At 39.4% G+C, this 18851-nt stretch overlaps 1 protein-coding gene across 4 annotated transcripts in view; it reads left to right on the top strand.

Annotated features, from left to right (window-relative positions):
* EPB41L4B (erythrocyte membrane protein band 4.1 like 4B) overlaps positions 1 to 18851 on the top strand; it is a 592948-nt gene that overhangs the window by 173256 nt on the left and 400841 nt on the right. For all 4 annotated transcript variants that reach the window (XM_075826848.1, XM_075826847.1, XM_075826846.1 and 1 more), the window contains exons 7-13: positions 6086 to 6206; positions 6861 to 6948; positions 7117 to 7205; positions 9270 to 9339; positions 9430 to 9599; positions 11726 to 11835; positions 13431 to 13461. In XM_075826848.1, coding sequence (XP_075682963.1) covers positions 6086 to 6206; positions 6861 to 6948; positions 7117 to 7205; positions 9270 to 9339; positions 9430 to 9599; positions 11726 to 11835; positions 13431 to 13461 — 679 coding nt within the window. The remainder of the gene's footprint in view (positions 1 to 6085; positions 6207 to 6860; positions 6949 to 7116; positions 7206 to 9269; positions 9340 to 9429; positions 9600 to 11725; positions 11836 to 13430; positions 13462 to 18851) is intronic.

Raw genomic sequence — 18851 nt, 5'->3', positions numbered from 1 at the left:
GGGCTCATTAGGTTCCGTATGTACACTCAATAGCTCCTTTGGCAAGGAATGTTTGTTTACAGTTTAGTTATGGCTTTGTATGCTGTACCATTTGAGATATATTTTACTGCACTCCGTTGTTCCTGGTCCCACTGCACCCCTCAGTTTCCTTCACACCCCCATTTTTACCCATAACCTTCCCTCACCTCTCTATTTAATTCTCTCCTTAACTCAATCTACCTCGGTAGGAATGGCCTCCATTCTTGCTACTTGTGTACTCTATATAACTGTCATTATACTATTGCTGAATCTGCTTTTATATATTCGTGCTTTATATACTTCATTTGCATAACATGATTGGCCTTTATGAATACTGTAAAATCTGTTCAAAATATTCTAAAAACATGCAATATGGAATAAGGAGTTTATTGGATCATCCTATGATGTTTAGGTGGTGATAAGGTTAGGTAGGAGAGGTTTTGGAAATGTAACCCCTGGGACACTTTGAAAGCTTTCTTAAGGAGATTATTGATAAAGGTCTTGAGCGAGAAGACACTTGGAAGGATAAAGTCTCAAGAGTCGAACAACTTTAGGGAGGATCCTACAGCAGTTAACAAGATGAAATGTATACAAGTACCTAAGGCCCATCAGGATTATTTAAGGGGGAAACCCAAAAGTATACAACTCAAGATTGCTAAACTACTTGGTTGAGAGGGGTAAGATGGGTAAGTGGCTAGCTGACGAGGTCAATAAGAAGCACACTAATAGCAGAATAGGGTGCATTAGAGACGTTAATGAAGTGAGTAAAAGATTGGAAATTCCTTCCTGATCCTCCAAAGTGCTCAAGGAAGAAATTTTTTAGTCCTAGTACAGTCAATGAGACTAGAGAAATAGAGCAATACCTGCTTGATCTTGGACTGCCAACTCTATCTCAGGAGAATTTAGAAAAACTAGAAGCACTTTTGAGTGAGGTGCAAGAGCTGGTGAGAAAAGCAGCAAAGAGGAAGGCACCAGGAACAGACTGGTTGCCGTCAGAGGATTTTAAATGTTATGGTTCGGTTCTTATGCAAATCCTGCTCCAGGTGTTGAATTATTCTTTGGAGCTGGCCCAGTTACCACCGTCCATGTATGAAAGCGATATGGTTCTGATTTTGAAATCCGGGAAAGATCCTTTTTAGGTGGTGTCATATAGGCCCATATCTGTTTTGAACTTTGACGTTAAAGTGCTTGCAAAAATGATGGCGGATTATCATGTAGGGTTGCATGATACATCGAAATTTCGATACTGTTTCGATACCATGCACCGTCAAACGGTTCAATACCGTCCGTTCATGTATTTCGATACTAAGCAAAAAATGGCATGTAATACCCCCAGTCTCAATCAAAAATGTGGAATGAGATCGGAGGTGTGGGAAAGGTACTCGCTGGGTGGGACTGACTGACGTAACTTTCCTTTTGTGTTTTTCTTAAAAAAAAAAAAAAAAAATTGTATGTATTTTTGTTCTTCCCAGAAGGCAGCTGGGGTCAGTCAGGGCTGGATAAGATGTTGTGGGTTTTTTTGGTCATTATTTGTAGTGGCTATTGTACAGTGGGATCCCCAGATGTCCAAGTCAGACCAAAGAGTCTTGAGTCTCAAGAGTTGGACCAAAACGGGTGAAGACAATATAAGAGTTAGAAGAGGGAATAAAATGAGGAAATAAGTAGGTAGTAATAAACTATACCCCTGAAAGATAACTGAGCCCTCTGCCTAGAGTACCTGGTTCTGAGAATTATGAAATTAATATTTCCATTCAATTTTTCAAAGCTTTATTCTAACTGCAGCAATATGCATGCCCAGTTAAATCTGCAACCTTTTTTGTTTCATTAAGAAGGCTGAGAAGAGTAGTATGGGGCTTGCCCTTCTTCCAAGGAGTGGCGGCTCTGCCTTATATTGGTAGGGACGCGGCACTCATGGCTTTATCCTAATGAAAGAGCTGGGAGGCCTTGGAAACAAACCCATATGAATGAACTCCAAGGGATGAAAGATGAACACCCAAAAGGAGAGAAGGTGGATCATGCAGCCGGTTGACTTTAAAAGCTATGTACACACAGGATCCACCTGTTATCACATCTAAGTTATGAAATTAGATGTGATCGATAACGCAGGACTCGCTGTCACTAAACCGGTCTGTGCCATGGATCTGACCGATGCAGGTTTCAGCGCTAGATACAACTGCTCTTTATACGGTATACAAAGCAGCTGTATCTCAAAGTAAAACATTTTTTTTTTAAAGTATTTAGAAAGTTGCACAAAACACACTGACCTTTTTATATAAAAAAAATATATATTTCAAATGTGTACATAGCCTATAAACCGGACTGATGGATGTATTGAATGTTGAGGGTTTGGATGGAGGTACTGTGCTCCTAGGGGATGTTATGAGGTGGTGCAAACTTATAGGGTCATCGCCTTCTTTTTATGCTACTGTTTGGATGCAGAGGAGAACAAAATTTTGTGGATTTCTGTTTTGTGTTCTTTTTGTTTGTTTTTAGTGATATGGTCTATTAGAACATGATGACATTTTCCTACTTAAGAAAAGAAATAAAAATGAAGATAAAAAAAAATAACTTGATAACGTAAAAGAGCATAAATTTTGCCCAAAAGTTTTTTGGGATCTTCAAAAATGGCTTAGAGGACCTGTCTCCTCTCCAGACATGTCTATATTAGTAAATGCTTGTTTCATGGGGAATAAAATTCTGGAGCATGTATTCCTAGAACTCTGTTTTGTTTTGTTCCTCTATTTTATCCTAGTAATGTCTAAATAAATTGACAACCGGGTGTTATCATTATATTTGTCAAATTGATGTATTTCCTTACAGTCTCACTCTCTCAGCACTGATCAGATATTGTGTAGGGGGACGAACCCACAACTGGTATCACACAGACAATTTATTCATACATTTGTAGGTGGAATAACAAAGCAACAGTACACAAAAGCGTTCTAAGAAAAGATGCTCGAGTTGTGATTTCATGGGGAATACTATTTATTTATTTAAAACAGACATGTAATGACAGGTCACCTTTTAAAGAGGCTCTGTCACCAGATTATAAGTGCCCTATCTCCTACATAATGTGATTGGCGCTGTAATGTAGATAACTGCAGTGGTTTTTATTTTGAAAAACGATAGTTTTTGAGCAAGTTATGAGCTAGTTTAGATTTATGCTAATGAGTTTCTCAATGGACAACTGGGCGTGTTTTTACTTTTTACCAACTGGGTGTTGTACAGAAGAGTGTATGAAGCTGACCAATCAGTGACCAATCAGTGTCCTACACTTCTCATTGTTCCAGCCCAGCTTCTTTCACTGCACAATCTCACTGTGCTGTGGATCATGCTGGGCTGGAACAATGAGAAGTGTATGAGGCTGATTGGTCACGGATTGGTCAGCCTCATACACTCTTCTGTACAACAACCAGTTGGTAAAAAGTAAAAACACGCCCAGTTGTCTATTGAGAAACTCATTAGCATAAATCTAAACTAGCTCATAACTTGCTCAAAAATGATCGTTTTTCAAAATAAAAACCACTGCTGTTATCTACATTACAGCGCCAATCACATTATGTAGGAGATAGGGCACTTATAATCTGGTGACAGAGCCTCTTTAAACACCTTAAGGACTCTGCCTAGTTTGGGCCTTAGGCTATGTTCACAGAGTTTTTTGCAGGCGGAATTTCTGCCTCAAAATTCCGTTTGGAAGTTTGAGGCAGATTTTCCTCTCCCTGCACGCCGATTTTCGTGGCATTTTTCGCCTGCGGCCATCGAGAGCCGCGGGCATAAAACTCAGTGAAATACGCTTTCTCTGCCTCCCATTGAAGTCAATGGGAGATCAGAGGCGGAAGCGCCCGAAGATAGGGCATCTTACCGCTCGCGGGAGAAAACCGCCCCCGCCTCCTATTGAAATCAATGGGTGGCATTTTCGGGCTGTTTTTTGGCGCGGTTTCCGCGTCAATCTCCGTGTGAAGCGAAGCATTTTTTTTTTTTTTTTTCTTCTCTGCATTCCAAAAGCCATAACTTTGTTTATTCTGTCGACATAGCCGTATGAGGGCTTGTTTTTTCCCGAGTTGTATTTTTTAACGGTGCCATTTTGGGGTACGTATAATGTATTAAATAACTTTTATACATTTATTTTGGAGGGCTGAATGGAAACCAAGCAATTTTGCTATTTTTTGGATTTATTTTTAGGACTTTCACCGTACATTATAAATGAAGAACTTTGCTCTAAGGGTTGTTAGCATTATGGCGATACCAAATTTAGGCCCTTTTCAAATCGTGTTTCTGATATTGGTTCAGCGTGTATGTCTGGAAAGCTCCTGACATACACATTAAACTTGTCCATAGAGTTACATTAGCCCGACTGAGGCTACAAGAGGGTCCTTTCAACCCTGTCTGGCCGGATTTACTCTAGTATACTACAAAAAAGGGTGGAATAGTAAACAAAACCAAAAAAAATGGAACGAGCAATGTTTCTTACACTCTATGGGTGTCAAACCACTGATATGGCATCAGTCACAGGCCGTCTTCAGACATAAATATCTTCAGGGAAGCTAGAGACCTAACTATATATGGACCGAAACGTTACTGGAGCTTCCCCAGCCCGGACAAAATTATGAAAAAACAGAACAGGAGCCCTGCAGCAGTAGATGCCTACATATGTTTTTTTTTACTAGTTACTACGGGTGACTGCAGTGATGTTTTCATATATGAGCTACCGACCAGACACTCACTTGCTCTTACAGCGGTTACTGTGTTTCTGTAGATGAAGCCACTGTTTGGCTGCGGAGGGCTTCAACACTGAACCAAGCACAGATATTCAGATAAAAAGGAAAAGCCTCCGTGTGTATCTGTGCAGCATTGTAGGCGAGCCAAATGTATGAGCTGTGGTTAGAGGGGTGGGGGGGACTGCAAGGATGGATTTTCCTTCTCTATGCAGGGAGAGGGAATGAAGAGAAGTGCAGAGAATCCACCTACTGCAAGCAAGCAGATTGGCCACCACGTTACGTTGTGGCCTGACATTGTAAAACATAGTGGGCTACGTCACAGCCCTCCATCAGAGGTATAAGTCGGGAGTTCCTAATGTGATCTGAGCAAAATCTTTTAACGTTTTAAAACTTTTTCAAAATAAACCATTTATTAAATCTTTTTTAATGTTGCCGCATTCTGAGACTTATAACATTTTGATTTTTGCTTTTGACGTAGCTCTGAGGGGCTGTATTTTGTGGGATGACTTGTTGTTTTCATTGGTACCATTTTAGGGTACATATGACTTTTTTTTAAATCACTTTTTAGTCTGGTTTATGGGAGGCAGGATGATAAAAAAAAAAAAACCCTTTTCTGGTATTGTGTTCTTGTTTTTTTACGCTGTTTACCATGTGAGAGAAATATTTTTTTCATTTTATAGTACAGGTTGTTAAGTCTGTTTGTCAATACATCATGATTTATTATTGAAATAAAACCATACCGCACATTTGGTAAAGGGAAGAAAACTTTATAGCCTTTTTTTTTTTTTTTTTTTTTGGTTTTACGTAGAATTTTTTTTTTTTTTCTGTAAACACTTTTTTTTTTTTTTTACTTTTCATTTTTAGTTCTACTGAGGGACATGCGATCCTTAAATTGGTTAAGAAAATACCTTGGTTTTCCTCTATATCATGTTTGTCAGTATTACAGTGAAAGGCTTCCCACCTTGTCCTGGCTCCCGCAGGGCCTTGTATGTTCTGGGATATGGCAGACGTGGGGGCTATTATTAGCAGCAGCAGGGTGTCGTGTATGTTACAGCTCATTAGCCCGCATTATCCCTGTGCTGTAACAGTATGGCGTAGTGCAAGAACTACCCGCGTCGCCCTTTTGCAGTGTGAGAAGGAGTTGCTGCTATTAAGCATAATTTCTTCACATTTCAAAAGAAACATGAATGATTGAAAGTAAACTAGTGGATGTTTTCTAAATCTAAAAAGCTTGGGAAATTAATGCATCACCCAGTTTATTTTAAAAGTTTTTCCAACAATTGTTCTTAAAGTCAAATTTGTATGTGGTCCGTTTCCTTTTATTTATAATATATTGTATCATGTTGCAGCTGAGCTTGGCGAGTGTGAACATCCAGAACACACACCAGAACTGGTGTCTGAATTCCGATTCATTCTAAACCAAACGGAAGCTATGGAGCGTGATATTTTTCAGAAGTGGACCGAATGCAGGTATAATACATAAGGGTAATCGTTATGTACTGATGATCTAACACTACCTCATGACTACAGCTTAGCTACAGTGCCTATAGGGATTCCACCCCCTGTCCTCTCATAGGTTCATGCTGCAGCTCGTCTCCTTCAGATTGGCTCCTGTGTCACAAGCTCCCCATGATGGATAAAGTGCTGGGCTCCATTGTAGCATAGAATTATTAGAAGTAAAGGCAACTAAACCACTAGTGAAAAAAAGCTAATATTTAGGCAATTGCCCCACGTAAGCTGAGGCACATGGGCCATCGTTAGAGAGTCTGGAGAGTCGCTTTAACTAACAAAGAAGTCTTGCCTTTGGCAAAGATTTAGCCGGGGCCACGTTGGCGATCATGAGCTTAAATTTGTATCTTGAATTTTCTCTTTAGTCCTAACATGGAAACCGAGAATATGCTTAGATGCTCTATTTTTTAATTGCTCTTGTCCCTTTTTACGTCACCTGACCATATACAGTACGTCACATTTTCTTCTTTCCAAAGCTGACCAGCAAGCTGTCCAGTAGGCAAGCAATGCATGCAACTTGACTTGATTAGGTTTTTTTTATTACTGCTATGTTTCGAATTTTTGAAAGGCATGTACATTTTTATACAGTATACTATATATTTTTTTTTTTTTAAGGGGAAAAACTCCAGCACAAGCCGAACTCTGCTACCTAAACAAAGTGAAGTGGCTAGACATGTACGGCGTGGATATGCATGTGGTAAAGGTGTGTTACATAATTTCTTTATTTTTTATTTTTTAAATAATACCTTTATTCTTTTATAGAATAAATACACTTGATACTAGAATGACTTATGTATTAAATAGAGGGCACATTCAGTAGGTATACAGAGGTCCTCAATTCTTTCACATCTAAATATTATTTTTTTTCCAGGGAAAAGATGGCTGTGATTATGCACTTGGACTTACCCCAACAGGAATATTAATATTCGAAGGTTCAAACAAGATAGGCTTATTCTTTTGGTAATGCAGTCGCCTTTGCTTATTTATCGTCAACTTTATGCTTTGAACATCAATTAATGTTTAATTTAAATAATGGAATGCAGTAGACTGTGTTGAGAGCCAAATGTGTTGGGTGGGACCATACTGCTTAAAGCCATATACAGTCGATAAATGTTTTCTGAACCCACCGATTTTCAGTGGGATCAACTGACGCTCTTATGTGTATGGGGGCCTTCTGACTGGCAGATGTCATAAGGCCCATTTCTTCTTCCTGCGAGAGATAAGCCGTTGACAGTCCTGTCGGGAGCAGCTTATTTGCTTCTCCCTACTGAAGTAAACATGCACGCTCGGCCAAGCAAGCATACATGTTTATAGTGGCTCTAGGAGCAAAGGCCGAAAGAGTTAAGCCCACAGCTATTGTCTGTGTATAGTCCGTTTAAGACCAGTAACAAATTGTGGAACTTTGCATGAAATACTGTTGCACTTCAGCATCTTTTACCACTGATTGAAATGAACAGAGTAAGGCCTTGTTCACAGAGTTTTTTGCAGGCAGAAAATTCTGCCTCAAAATTCTGTCTGGAATTTTGAGGCAGGTTTTGATCTGCCTCAAAATTCTGTCTGGAATTTTGAGGCAGGTTTTGATCTGCCTACACGCCGTTTGCTGCATTTTACATGGTGTTTTTCGCCCGCGGTCATTGACCGCGGGCAAAAACGCAGCGAAGAACGATTTTTCTACCTCCCATTGATGTCAATGGGAGGTCAGAGATGTAAACGCCTGAAGATGGGGCATGTCGCTTCTTTCTCCGGCGAGACGGCTTTTACGCTCATGGGAAAAAAACGCCTCCGCCTCCCATTGATATCAATGGGAGGCTTTTTTGGCGCATTTTCCGCATCAAAAAAGCTATCAAACTCTGTGTGAACAGGGCCTAAAAGCTACCACTGATGATAGTTTTGTCCATTTTAATACAAATTATTTGAGACCAAGATCCTGTTTTGCATCCTACTTGTGTAATATCTGCAGTGTCCTCCTATTTTTTTTTGCTACAGTTTTACTGTATGCTTAGGCCCAATTATATGTAACTTATGGTCCAACACGTTTACGTCTTTCTACGTCAATTCAATTAAAATAGAATTAAAAAAAATAGTGTACATGTATATTACAAATTTAATTTAAATTTATTAAACCACATTTCATAAATCAATACTACAAGCGAGGATGAAAAACTTTGTACTATATCTTATTTCAGAAAAATACCTCTTTCTCAACTTCTCATATCCCCCCCCCCCCCACACCCCACTTTTAATGTTCACTCGCTCGGAGTTGACTCATAGAATCTGTAGATCAGAGTGGTGACCATTCCCTACTTCACTGAGAAATATGGCTACTGCTACCCATAGAAGTTTATGGAGAGGGGAGTGGAACAGGATGGGGCACCAACAGAGTAAGAGAGACACACAGACAGCTTCTAGTGAGTGTTTGACTGTCTCACCTTCGTGCTGGATTCACAGCTACACTGCTCCTTACTGCTGTATAATCTCTTCCATGCTGCTGATTCTGAGTTTACATGTGTAGGAGATTGAGTAAGTGGGGCAGTTGTGTATGGGAGACTTATCAGCTAGTCCCCTGCTTAGGCTTCTTCCTCCCACTCCCCTCGCCTTAGTTTTCTTTCGACAACTGTAACTTGAACTCTCCGTGAAGCAGTGAATTAGTCTACTCTCTACTCCATGAATTCTATGAGTGAATTCTGAATGATTGAACACTTAAGGAGGCAGGTGGGTGAAGGAAAGCCGTATGCTAAATGGAGAAAGAGAGGAATTTTCTGTAACAAGATATAATACAAAGGTTTTTTTATCTTCACTTTTACTATTGATATATGGAAAGTTGTCTAATAAATTTAGGGTACACTAAAAATGTTTGTGCTATATGATCGTTCTACTTGGCATATGGCATAAACCGTTCATAGATACATTAAAACTCACTGTTCATAAAAATTCGAATTACTTCACTATTTTTGGTTTTGAGAAGTATTATTTTTATTAAAACATTGGTATCTGTTGTATATAATAGTTTGTCTATTTTATTAGGCCTAAAATCACCAAAATGGACTTTAAGAAAAGCAAGTTAACCCTTATTGTTGTAAATGAAGATGAGCAGGTGGGTTTAGTACAGTGTTTGTATGTATTAAGTGTAGGCTATTGGCATAATGTCATGCAACGTCACTTTTTTTTTTTTTTTTTACTGCAGGGTAGAGAACAAGAGCATACGTTTCTTTTCCGCTTGGATAACTCTAAAGCCTGTAAACATTTGTGGAAATGTGCAGTGGAGCATCACGCATTTTTCCGGCTTAGAACCTCCGCAAATCCTAAACCAGCTCGATCTGAATTTATTAGATTGGGATCAAGATTTAGATTCAGGTAAAGTATTCTGTGGGAATATTAGAAAAGTGAACAAATTAAAGTCTTCATGGTACATCTTCATGGTATTTGCATTATACTGGTTAGAGAGCATATATAACTGCTCCTTGTTTTCTCTTTAGAGAAATGGTTTAAATTATTAGAAGTACAGTTTAATTTATATTCTTATAGAAAGTTTTCAGTTCCGGCAAGAAACATTATTCATTACATAATATACACATTTTTGTTTTAGTTAATTTTTGTGCTTGAATTCCTCATGGTTTGTAATAGCTCTGCTTGTCCAGAGCTTACTGGATTTTTCGGATTATAAGACTCCATTTTTAGCAAGAATAAACCTTGCTAAAAACTCCCTGCTTCTTGTAGTCAACGGACCCGGCTGCGCCAGACTCCCTAACCACTTCCCTAATTAACCCCTTCCCGACCCATGACGTGCTGGCACGTCATGGAGAAGGGGGGTGATGTTTGGAGCGGGCTAATGCGCTGAGCTTGCTCGAAACACTGCAGGTGTCAGCTGTGTTTTACACGCTAACGACCAGGAACAGCGATCGTGCTGTTCCTGGCCGTTTAACTAGTTAAATGCTGCGGTCAATAGCGACCGCGGCGTTTATAGGGGTTATACCATGAAGGACGTTTATGACCTATCAACAGGATATGTCCTTAATGTCAGATAGATGTGGGTCCCACCTATCTCGTGTGCTCTCCTGGTCACTTCTGTACGCCGCTTCTGATTCTGCCATTCACTACTGTGGGAGTTACGGAAACAGCGTAGTTCAGTGAGATACGCTTTTTCGGTAACTCGACGATGTAATAATTAAATGTCCAGGAGAGCACGAAAAGCTAGAACAGGGTTTAGGGGGCCCCGTTCTAGAGATAGGTGTGAATCCCAGTGTTGGGACCCTCATCTATCTGATATTTGACATATCCTGTGGATCTGAAATAAATGACTTCATGTGAAAATCCGTGGGGGCAGCCACCTCCGACAGCCCAACACCCCCGCTGCAACGCGATTGGGGGGGGCGCCGATGGTTGTCATGGCAGCCCCGGGGCCTAATGAAGTCCCCCGGACCTGCCTTCTGTCTGCCTATGCGAAGCCATGCCTCCGGAAGGGCTTAGCGGAACCCTGTAAAAATGGCAATATACTTCAATACATTTGTCCCCTAGGGGAAATAATAAAATGTGTAACACAAAAAAAAAAGTTAGATACATTTTCAGGAGTGTATAAAAAATATTAAAAGTTAGAAGAAAAAAAAAACGTTTCCCATTTTCCCCCTAAGCACAATTTAAGAAAATAAAATAAATTGATATCACTTCATCTGTAAAAGTCCGAACTATTACAATATACCATTATTTAACTTGCGTAAGTGATCAAATAATAATAATAATGTACCAAACAATGGTGCCAATAACAGTACGGCTTGTCCCATAAAAATTAAGCCCTCACACCGCTCTATTGATGCAAAAATATAAACGTTATGGATCTCAGAATTTGGTGAAACAGAACAACATTTTTTTTTAACAAATAGTTTTTTCTTGTAAAAGTAGTAAAATATGAAATGTTTTCCTATTTTCTGTTGTCTAAAACCTGGGTGCGTCTTATAGTCCGAAAAATACGGCAATTGTTTAATTACACTACAGAAGATCTGTCCTGGTCTTGGGAGGATCACAAGGTGCATAACTTATTATACTCACTATCCCGTTATCCGAGCTCTCTATTGATATAAGCCATGCACTTAGCCAATCATCAACAAAGAATTGGCTGTTCACTTTTAGCCGTCATTGTAATAATTAAGAGTGTTCCTGTTCATTTCCCGACTCCAGTAGCTAGATTGCCACAGAACAAACTTTTATGGTAAAAGTAGTTTTTATATCAAGAACTTTAAATCTTATTATTTTTTTTATAATAACTATATGTTTGCCAAATATATATATTTCTCAATAATTGGTGAAGGATGTAGTAGGTAGAGCAATTCTTTGATAAAATAGAGATGTCTAATCTACTGGTAAATAATACTGCTGTAATAATTGAATAATATTTAGATCCTAACATCTTATCAATAAATTAATGATCTAGTTTTTTTTATCATTTTAAACAAACACTATAAAAGTTATATATTTTTTTTTTCAAGTGGTCGGACAGAGTACCAGGCAACTCATGCTGGAAGGTTAAGAAGAACTAGTACATTTGAAAGGCGTCCTAGCAAACGATATCCATCAAGAAGACAGTCAAACTATAAAGGTGTTTGTTTTTGTTTTTTGTTTTTTTATATAAATTTGATAGTTTGTTTTTATACAAAATAATACAGAAAGAAAGAAAACCGCAGAATCTTTTTAGCACAAAGTGCAGTAGTTTGTAAAAGTTTTAGGCAGCTGTGTAAAAATGCTGTATCTGTAACAGGAACAGCTGTGTAGGAGGCTTAAAACTGGGTGAGGAACAGCCAAACTCTATTGCAAAGGTGAGGTTGTGGAAGACCATTTCATGTCAGGTCCACCATGGCAAGACTGAGCACAGCATAAAGAACCTAGGTAGTTATACTGCATCAGCAAGGTCTCTGCAAGGCAAATATTTCAAAGCAGACTGGGGTTTCAAAATGTGCTGTTCAAGCTATTTTGAAGAAGCACAACTAAACGGGCAATGTTGAGGACCGTAGTTGTGGTCGGCCAAGGAAACTTTGTTCAGCAGATGAGACGCATCATGTTTACTTCCCTCGAAATCAAACGATGTCTTGCAGTTCCATCAGCTCAGAGCTTGCAGAAATCAGTGGGACACCGATACACCCATCTACTGTTCAGAGAAGTTTAACCAGAAAGGGTCTTCATGGAAGAATTGTGGCCAAAAAGCCATACCTTCGACATGGAAACAAGGCTAAGCGACTCCACTATGCACGAAAACATAGGAACTGGGGTGCAGTAAAATGGCATGACTGATGAGTCCAAAAATGTTAGATTTGGTTCTAACAGAAGGCAGTTTGTTCACCGAAGTGCTGTAGAGCGGTACAATAATGAGTGTCTGCAGGCAACAGTAAAGCATGGTAGAGGTTCCTTGCAAGTTTGGGCTCCATTTCAGCAAATGGTGTTAAGGATTTGGTGAGGATTAACGGTGTCTTCAATGCTAAGAAATACAGGCAGATATTTATTCTGCAGCAGGACAACAACCCCAAACATACATCCAATGTCATCAAGAACTATCTTCAGTGTAAAGAAGAATGAGTCCTGGAAGTGATGATATGGCCCGCACAGAGCCCTGATCTCAACATAGTGTGTGTCTGGGATTACATGAAGAGACAGGATTTGAGGAAGCCTACATCCACAGAAGATCTGTGGTTCGTTCTCCAAGATGTTTGGAACAACCTTCCAGCCAAGTTCCTTCAAAAACTGTGTGCAAGTGTACCTTGAAGAATTGATGCTGTTTTGAATGCAAAGGGTGGTCACACCAAATATTGATTTGATTTTGTATTTCTCTTCTGTTCATTCACTTTGCATTTTGTTAATTAATAGGAAAACAAAACTATTGACACTTCTATTTTTGAAAGAATTCTTACCTTGCAGCATTTTTCCACAACTGCCTAAAACTTTTGCACAGTACTGTATGTGTTACACTTGCCACATCCCCTTCCGTGTTTATCGAGGCACAGCAGCTAAGCTGACATACCAAACAAAGCTGCATGTACTGACACACCGGTGGAGACAAATTGAGTAGACTCAACACGCACTGTAAATTTAAAGAAAAACCTTTTAATTGTGTTCAGTCGTTATTTTGCTAAAGTTCTTCACAATAATGATGTACTATTTATGAAAAGTAACAGCTTTTATATATATTTTTTCCATCTTCAGCTAGCAACCCAATGAAGGCTTCTCCGTTTAGGTAGGTAGCAGCTGAGTTTTCTTGCATTGTATAACTTATCGTGGTGATTAGTATGATTATTTTCATCAAAATCACACAATAATTTTCTTTTCAACTGACAGATGACTTTTTTTTTTTTCTTCCTTGCTCTTTTAGATGTTTATATATTATATTGCCAAAAATATGTGAACAACCCTCTTAAATATTCCCATTGCAAACAGGTGCATAAAATCAAGCACACAGCCACGCAATCTCCATAGATGAACATTAGTAGTAGTATGAGTCCTATCGAATAGCTCAGTGACTTTTTTAAATGTGGCACTATCTAAGGATGCCACCTTTTGGAACAAGTCAGTTCATGAAATTTCTCAATTTCAACTGTAAGTGCTACTATTGTAAAGTGGAAGTGTCTAGGAGTAACTCAAGCTTAGCCACAAAGCGATAGACCACACAAATGCAGGGAGCAGGGCCACCAAGTGCTGAAGCATGTGTCGCATATACATCGCCTTTCCTATGTTGCATCACTCACTACAGAGCTCTAAACTGCCTCTGGAAGTAACACCAGCCCAAGAACTGTTTGCCTGGGGGATTCATGAAATAGGTTTCCATAGCTGAGCAGCTGCACACAAGCCCTAGATCAGTAAGGGCAATGCCGAGTGTCAGCTCGAATAGTGTAAAGCATGCCAACATGGACTCTAGAGCAGTGGAAACGTGTTCTCTGTACTAATTAATCATGTTTCACGATCTGACAGTCTGGTGGTTGAACCTGGGTTTGGCAGATGCCAGGAGAACACTACATACCAGAATGCATAATGCCTACTGTAAAATTTGGTGGCAGAAAGATAATGGTCTAGGGCTTTTTTTCATTGTTTGGGCTAGGCCACTTATTTACAGTGAAGGGTAATGTGAATTCTACAGCATATAAAGACATCGTAGACCATTGTATTCTTCCAACTTTGTGGCAACAGTTTGGGGATGGTTCTTTCCTGTCCCAGCTACTGTGCACAAAGCAAGATCCATAAAGACCTGGTTTGACGAGTTTGGTGTGGAGGGACTCTGGTGGCCTTCACAGAGCCCTGACTTTAAAGAGGCTCTGTCACCACATTATAAGTGCCCTATCTCCTATATAAGGAGATGGGCGCTATAATGTAGGTCACAGTAATTCTTTTTATTTAAAAAAAACTATCTTTACCACTTTATTAGCGATTTTTAGATTTATGCTAATGAGTTGCTTAATGCCCAAGTGGGCATATTTTTACTTTAGACCAAGTGGGCGTTGTACAGGGGAGTGTATGACGCTGACCAATCAGCATCGTGCACTCTTCTCCATTCATTTAGGCAGCGCATAGGGATCCTGCTAGATCCTTATGTGCTGTCTTATACTAACACATTAACAATACTGAAGTGTTTAGACAGTGAATAGACATTCCATGGGATGTCTATTCACAATCTCTGCACTTCGTTACTCTGTGGTAGTTACAGCAGAGGAAGCGTGATCTCGCGAGATCTCGCTGTAACTGACAGGTTACAACGAGATCACGCTTCCTCTGCTGTAACTACCATAGAAACAGTAAGGAAGTGCAGAGATTGTGAATAGACATCCTGGGGAATGTCTATTCACTGTCTAAACACTTCAGTATTGTTAATGTGTTAGTATAAGACAACACATAAGGATCTAGCAGGATCCCTATGCGCTGAGTAAATGAATGGAGATGAGTGCATGATGCTGATTGGTCAGCGTCATACACTCCCATGTACAACGCCCACTTGGTCTAAAGTAAAAATGCGCCCACTTGGGCATTAAGACACTCATTAGCATAAATCTAAAATCGCTAATAAAGTGGTAAAAATAGATCGTTTTTTTAAATAAAAAGCATTACTGTCACCTACATTACAGCGCCCATCTCCTTTATGTAGGAGATAGGCCACTTATAATGTGGTGACAGAGCCTCTTTAAACTCATAAAATACCTTTTGGAATTAATTGAAATGCTAACTGCGAGCCAGGACATCTTATCCAACATCAGTGTCTGACCTCACAAATTATCTTTTGGCTGCATGGGCACAAATTCCCACAGACACACACTTTGAAATCTTGTTGAAAGCCTACCTAGAAGAGTGGAGGCTGGTTTTGGTGCAAAAAGGGGCTCAACTTCATATTATTGCCCATGGTTTTGGGACGGGATGTCCAACAAGCTCATGTAGGTGTGATTGGCAGGTGTCCACATACCGTTAGCCATATATTGTATTTTATATTGATAAAGAGCATCTTTACCCATTTTTTTTTTATGCATTACATTTAAAGCTACATTGGAATATATTGTCATGAGCGGATTCAATTAATGATACATTATTATTGTCCTGTTGAGGAAATTTAAATTTTCGAATGAATGAATCTAATGGGTTTGCATGTCTAAATGAGTTCAAAGACTGGAGCTTTAGTGAGGACTTTGACCAATCATATTGTTTTTACAGCAGAGAATGTGAGGTCGCATGGCAACCAGTCAACTGTTAGTATATAGAGGAAGTTCCTAAACTTATGTATTCTAGTGGGGCTGGGTAGGGGCAAAAGCAAAACCACCAAAAAATTGTGAGCAGCCATTTTGCCTTAGACATACAGATGGACTTCAAGAAACTCATAATGGAAGTCACATATTTTGCAGTTATTTTTTTCTTAGATTTGTTATCAATCTAAAATGGTTGATCCAAACACCTAGAAGAGAAATATATATATATATATATATATATATATATATATATAATATTATATTTTACATATCTACTTTAGAGGGGTAATCCCACAGGATAGAAGAGAAGTGTTTGATTGCGGGGGTTACCGCCGATCCAGAGAACGAGGATCTCAAGATCCCATATGAACGGAATGGCATGTCTCGCGTGCGCTGTACTCTCCTATCCTGGCAGCCTCATAAGGAATAAATTGAGCGGCAGCGCGCATGTGTGACCTGCCATACCGTGAATTTGGGACCCCCGTTCTCTGGATCGGTGAGGAGTGCCAATGGTGGGAGCCCCACCAGTCAAATACTGTTTTTGGTGGGTTAACGCATTATAGGTACTTTTTTATTTATTTTAATCACTAGAAATATTCTCCCTTTTGCTGTTCGTTTCCTTGTGTTACAGTAATATACTATTATATTGAAACGTTAAGCTGACAAAAGCTGATTTTCTTCGTGTCCTAGAGGGAAACACTGTCACAGTGCTTAATATTCGCTGAAGGAAAGAAATGAGTAGTAGTGTCATTTAAAAAATAAAAATGCTACCATTCCTCATGCGATATTTTGGCAGAGCCTGTCAAGCCTCTGTCACGGTTGTATAAAAGTGAAGGGAGATGGAGGAAAAAAATCTTGCTCTCTGGGAATAGTACACAGAACAGATGTGACTTTTTCTATCGGATTTAAAGAACCATATGTCCTCTGCACTTACTGGGTTACTGAAGGTTTTGGTCTGCCAATGTGAGTGACATATTTCTCTATGCTTAAGGGCAGTATTACAGCTGATAAGTAACAGCGAAATATTCTGGCTTGTACATAGCTGACAGTACGGTGGTCATTTTGAGCTCATTGGTGTTTCATGTGGTATTAAATACCCATGTCATGTCTGAAATGCGTGAGGCGAAGTTCACACTACTGTTATCAGTTTACCTCTCTACCATCAGAGGAAGAGAGGATCGATACATTAAACGGAAAGCAACGGTTCTGTTAGAATTACCATTGATTTCAATGGTAAGTCTTTTGTATCCGTTGCTTTCCGTTTGTGTCCGTTCGCTAGGTTTCCGGAAACAAAACTGCAGTCTGCAGAACTTTTGTTTCAGTTCAGAAAAACAGAAACCCAGCGAACGGAGACAAACGGAAAGCAACTGAAACAAAATACTTACCATTGAAATCAATGGTAATTGTAACGGAACCGTTGCTTTCAATTTAATGTAACGAATCTCTTTTCCTCTGACGGAGGTGAACTGATAACGCCAGTGTGAAAGAAGCCTCAGGTCTACAAATTAGGCAAATAGAAATTCTAAGATTGAAAGGTACTGCTTGGTGGTCTGCTGACCTATATTTGTACCTTAACTATTTTCTTACCTCCCCTCGTCGAAGCTGGACCTTTTATTGAATTTCTCTTTGGCAATGTGTTTTTTAGATCCTTTTGATGGTCAGAGGGAATGTATCATTTTTTTCAGCACTAAATAAAATGGTTGTTAGAAATGTCTGTCTTTAATGCCATTATACATTGCTGTACACAGATCTGCATTTATTCCCTGTGTATCTGAACAGCTGCAGGAACCGCTTCGGGATGGCTGGGTGATTTTGCGTTCTAGTTTTTAATCTAGTCTCGATACTTTTAGATAACATGATATGGAAAACAAAGACCACTGAAAAAGGAGGGCATTGCATAGTCCAATGAATAGATTTGTATCTCTGTTCGTAATAGTTACTCATGACGTTGTCAGGTGAATTCTAAAATCCTGTATTTCAGCAATTTGTGAAACCGTTCGGAAAAAATAGGAGACAAAATAAACAGGCAGTGATTTTTACGAAATTCAATGCGACTCCTGTCCAGGTCGTAGTGTCCTGTATAGGGCTGGATATGAGCCAAGACTATGGTTACCATAGCAGCCAAACACTGAATATAAAGACCACATCCTCCGCACAGTTTTATAGCCGGGTATGAAAGAATGATTGGTTATTGGGCAGCTGCAAGTTTCTAATGGAAAGTAGGAACAATTTAGCACTCTAGTCCTGCAGTCCTGGGTCCATAGTGAACAGCTGCTGCAGGATGTACATTTCATGTGTTCAATGTGAGCGACAGAATTTCATCACCAGAAGGCGGGACGAAAATAAAGTAGATGTTTCGTTATGGTCTTAAAATCTGTATCTGAAGCGGGCCATAGGTTTTTTTATGTTTTTTTTTTTTCTTTTTGACTGATCCGTTCCAACCATTGCCCATGACACTTACTGTTTATGCCTCAAACATTTTCTTTCATTTGTATCGTCTGAGAAATGTATAAGTCAATGGGTGGTAAGGGCAATGCAGACAATTGTTCATATTGTGGGGGGAAAAAAAACTGTCTAGCACCTGAGACTTTCAGTATTGTGGTGAGAGCGTGCTTATAAATAGAGGTGAAACTGAACAAGGCTACCAGGAAATCAATGTATGGAGTTCTGACTTTCTTCTTCAGCAAGGATAGGCGGAACCACTGAACATGCATTGTTGTAACCTAAGGTCAGGTTCCTACGGGACGGATACACTGCCTAAAAAATAAAGCGTGTCTGACCTGAAACCTGCAGGACTTTCTGTACGAAAAATCGCACCACATTGTGGGGTTTTTGGTTTTTTTTTTCAGCACGGAAATTCTGCTGCGTAATTAAGCGCACATACTTACCCCCTCCCTCCTCTGAC

Source organism: Rhinoderma darwinii, chromosome 5 (genome assembly GCF_050947455.1).
Source record: "Rhinoderma darwinii isolate aRhiDar2 chromosome 5, aRhiDar2.hap1, whole genome shotgun sequence".
Lineage (NCBI taxonomy): Eukaryota > Metazoa > Chordata > Amphibia > Anura > Rhinodermatidae > Rhinoderma > Rhinoderma darwinii.
Note: the sequence above shows the minus strand (reverse complement) of the source record. Positions and strands in the feature narration are given on the sequence as shown.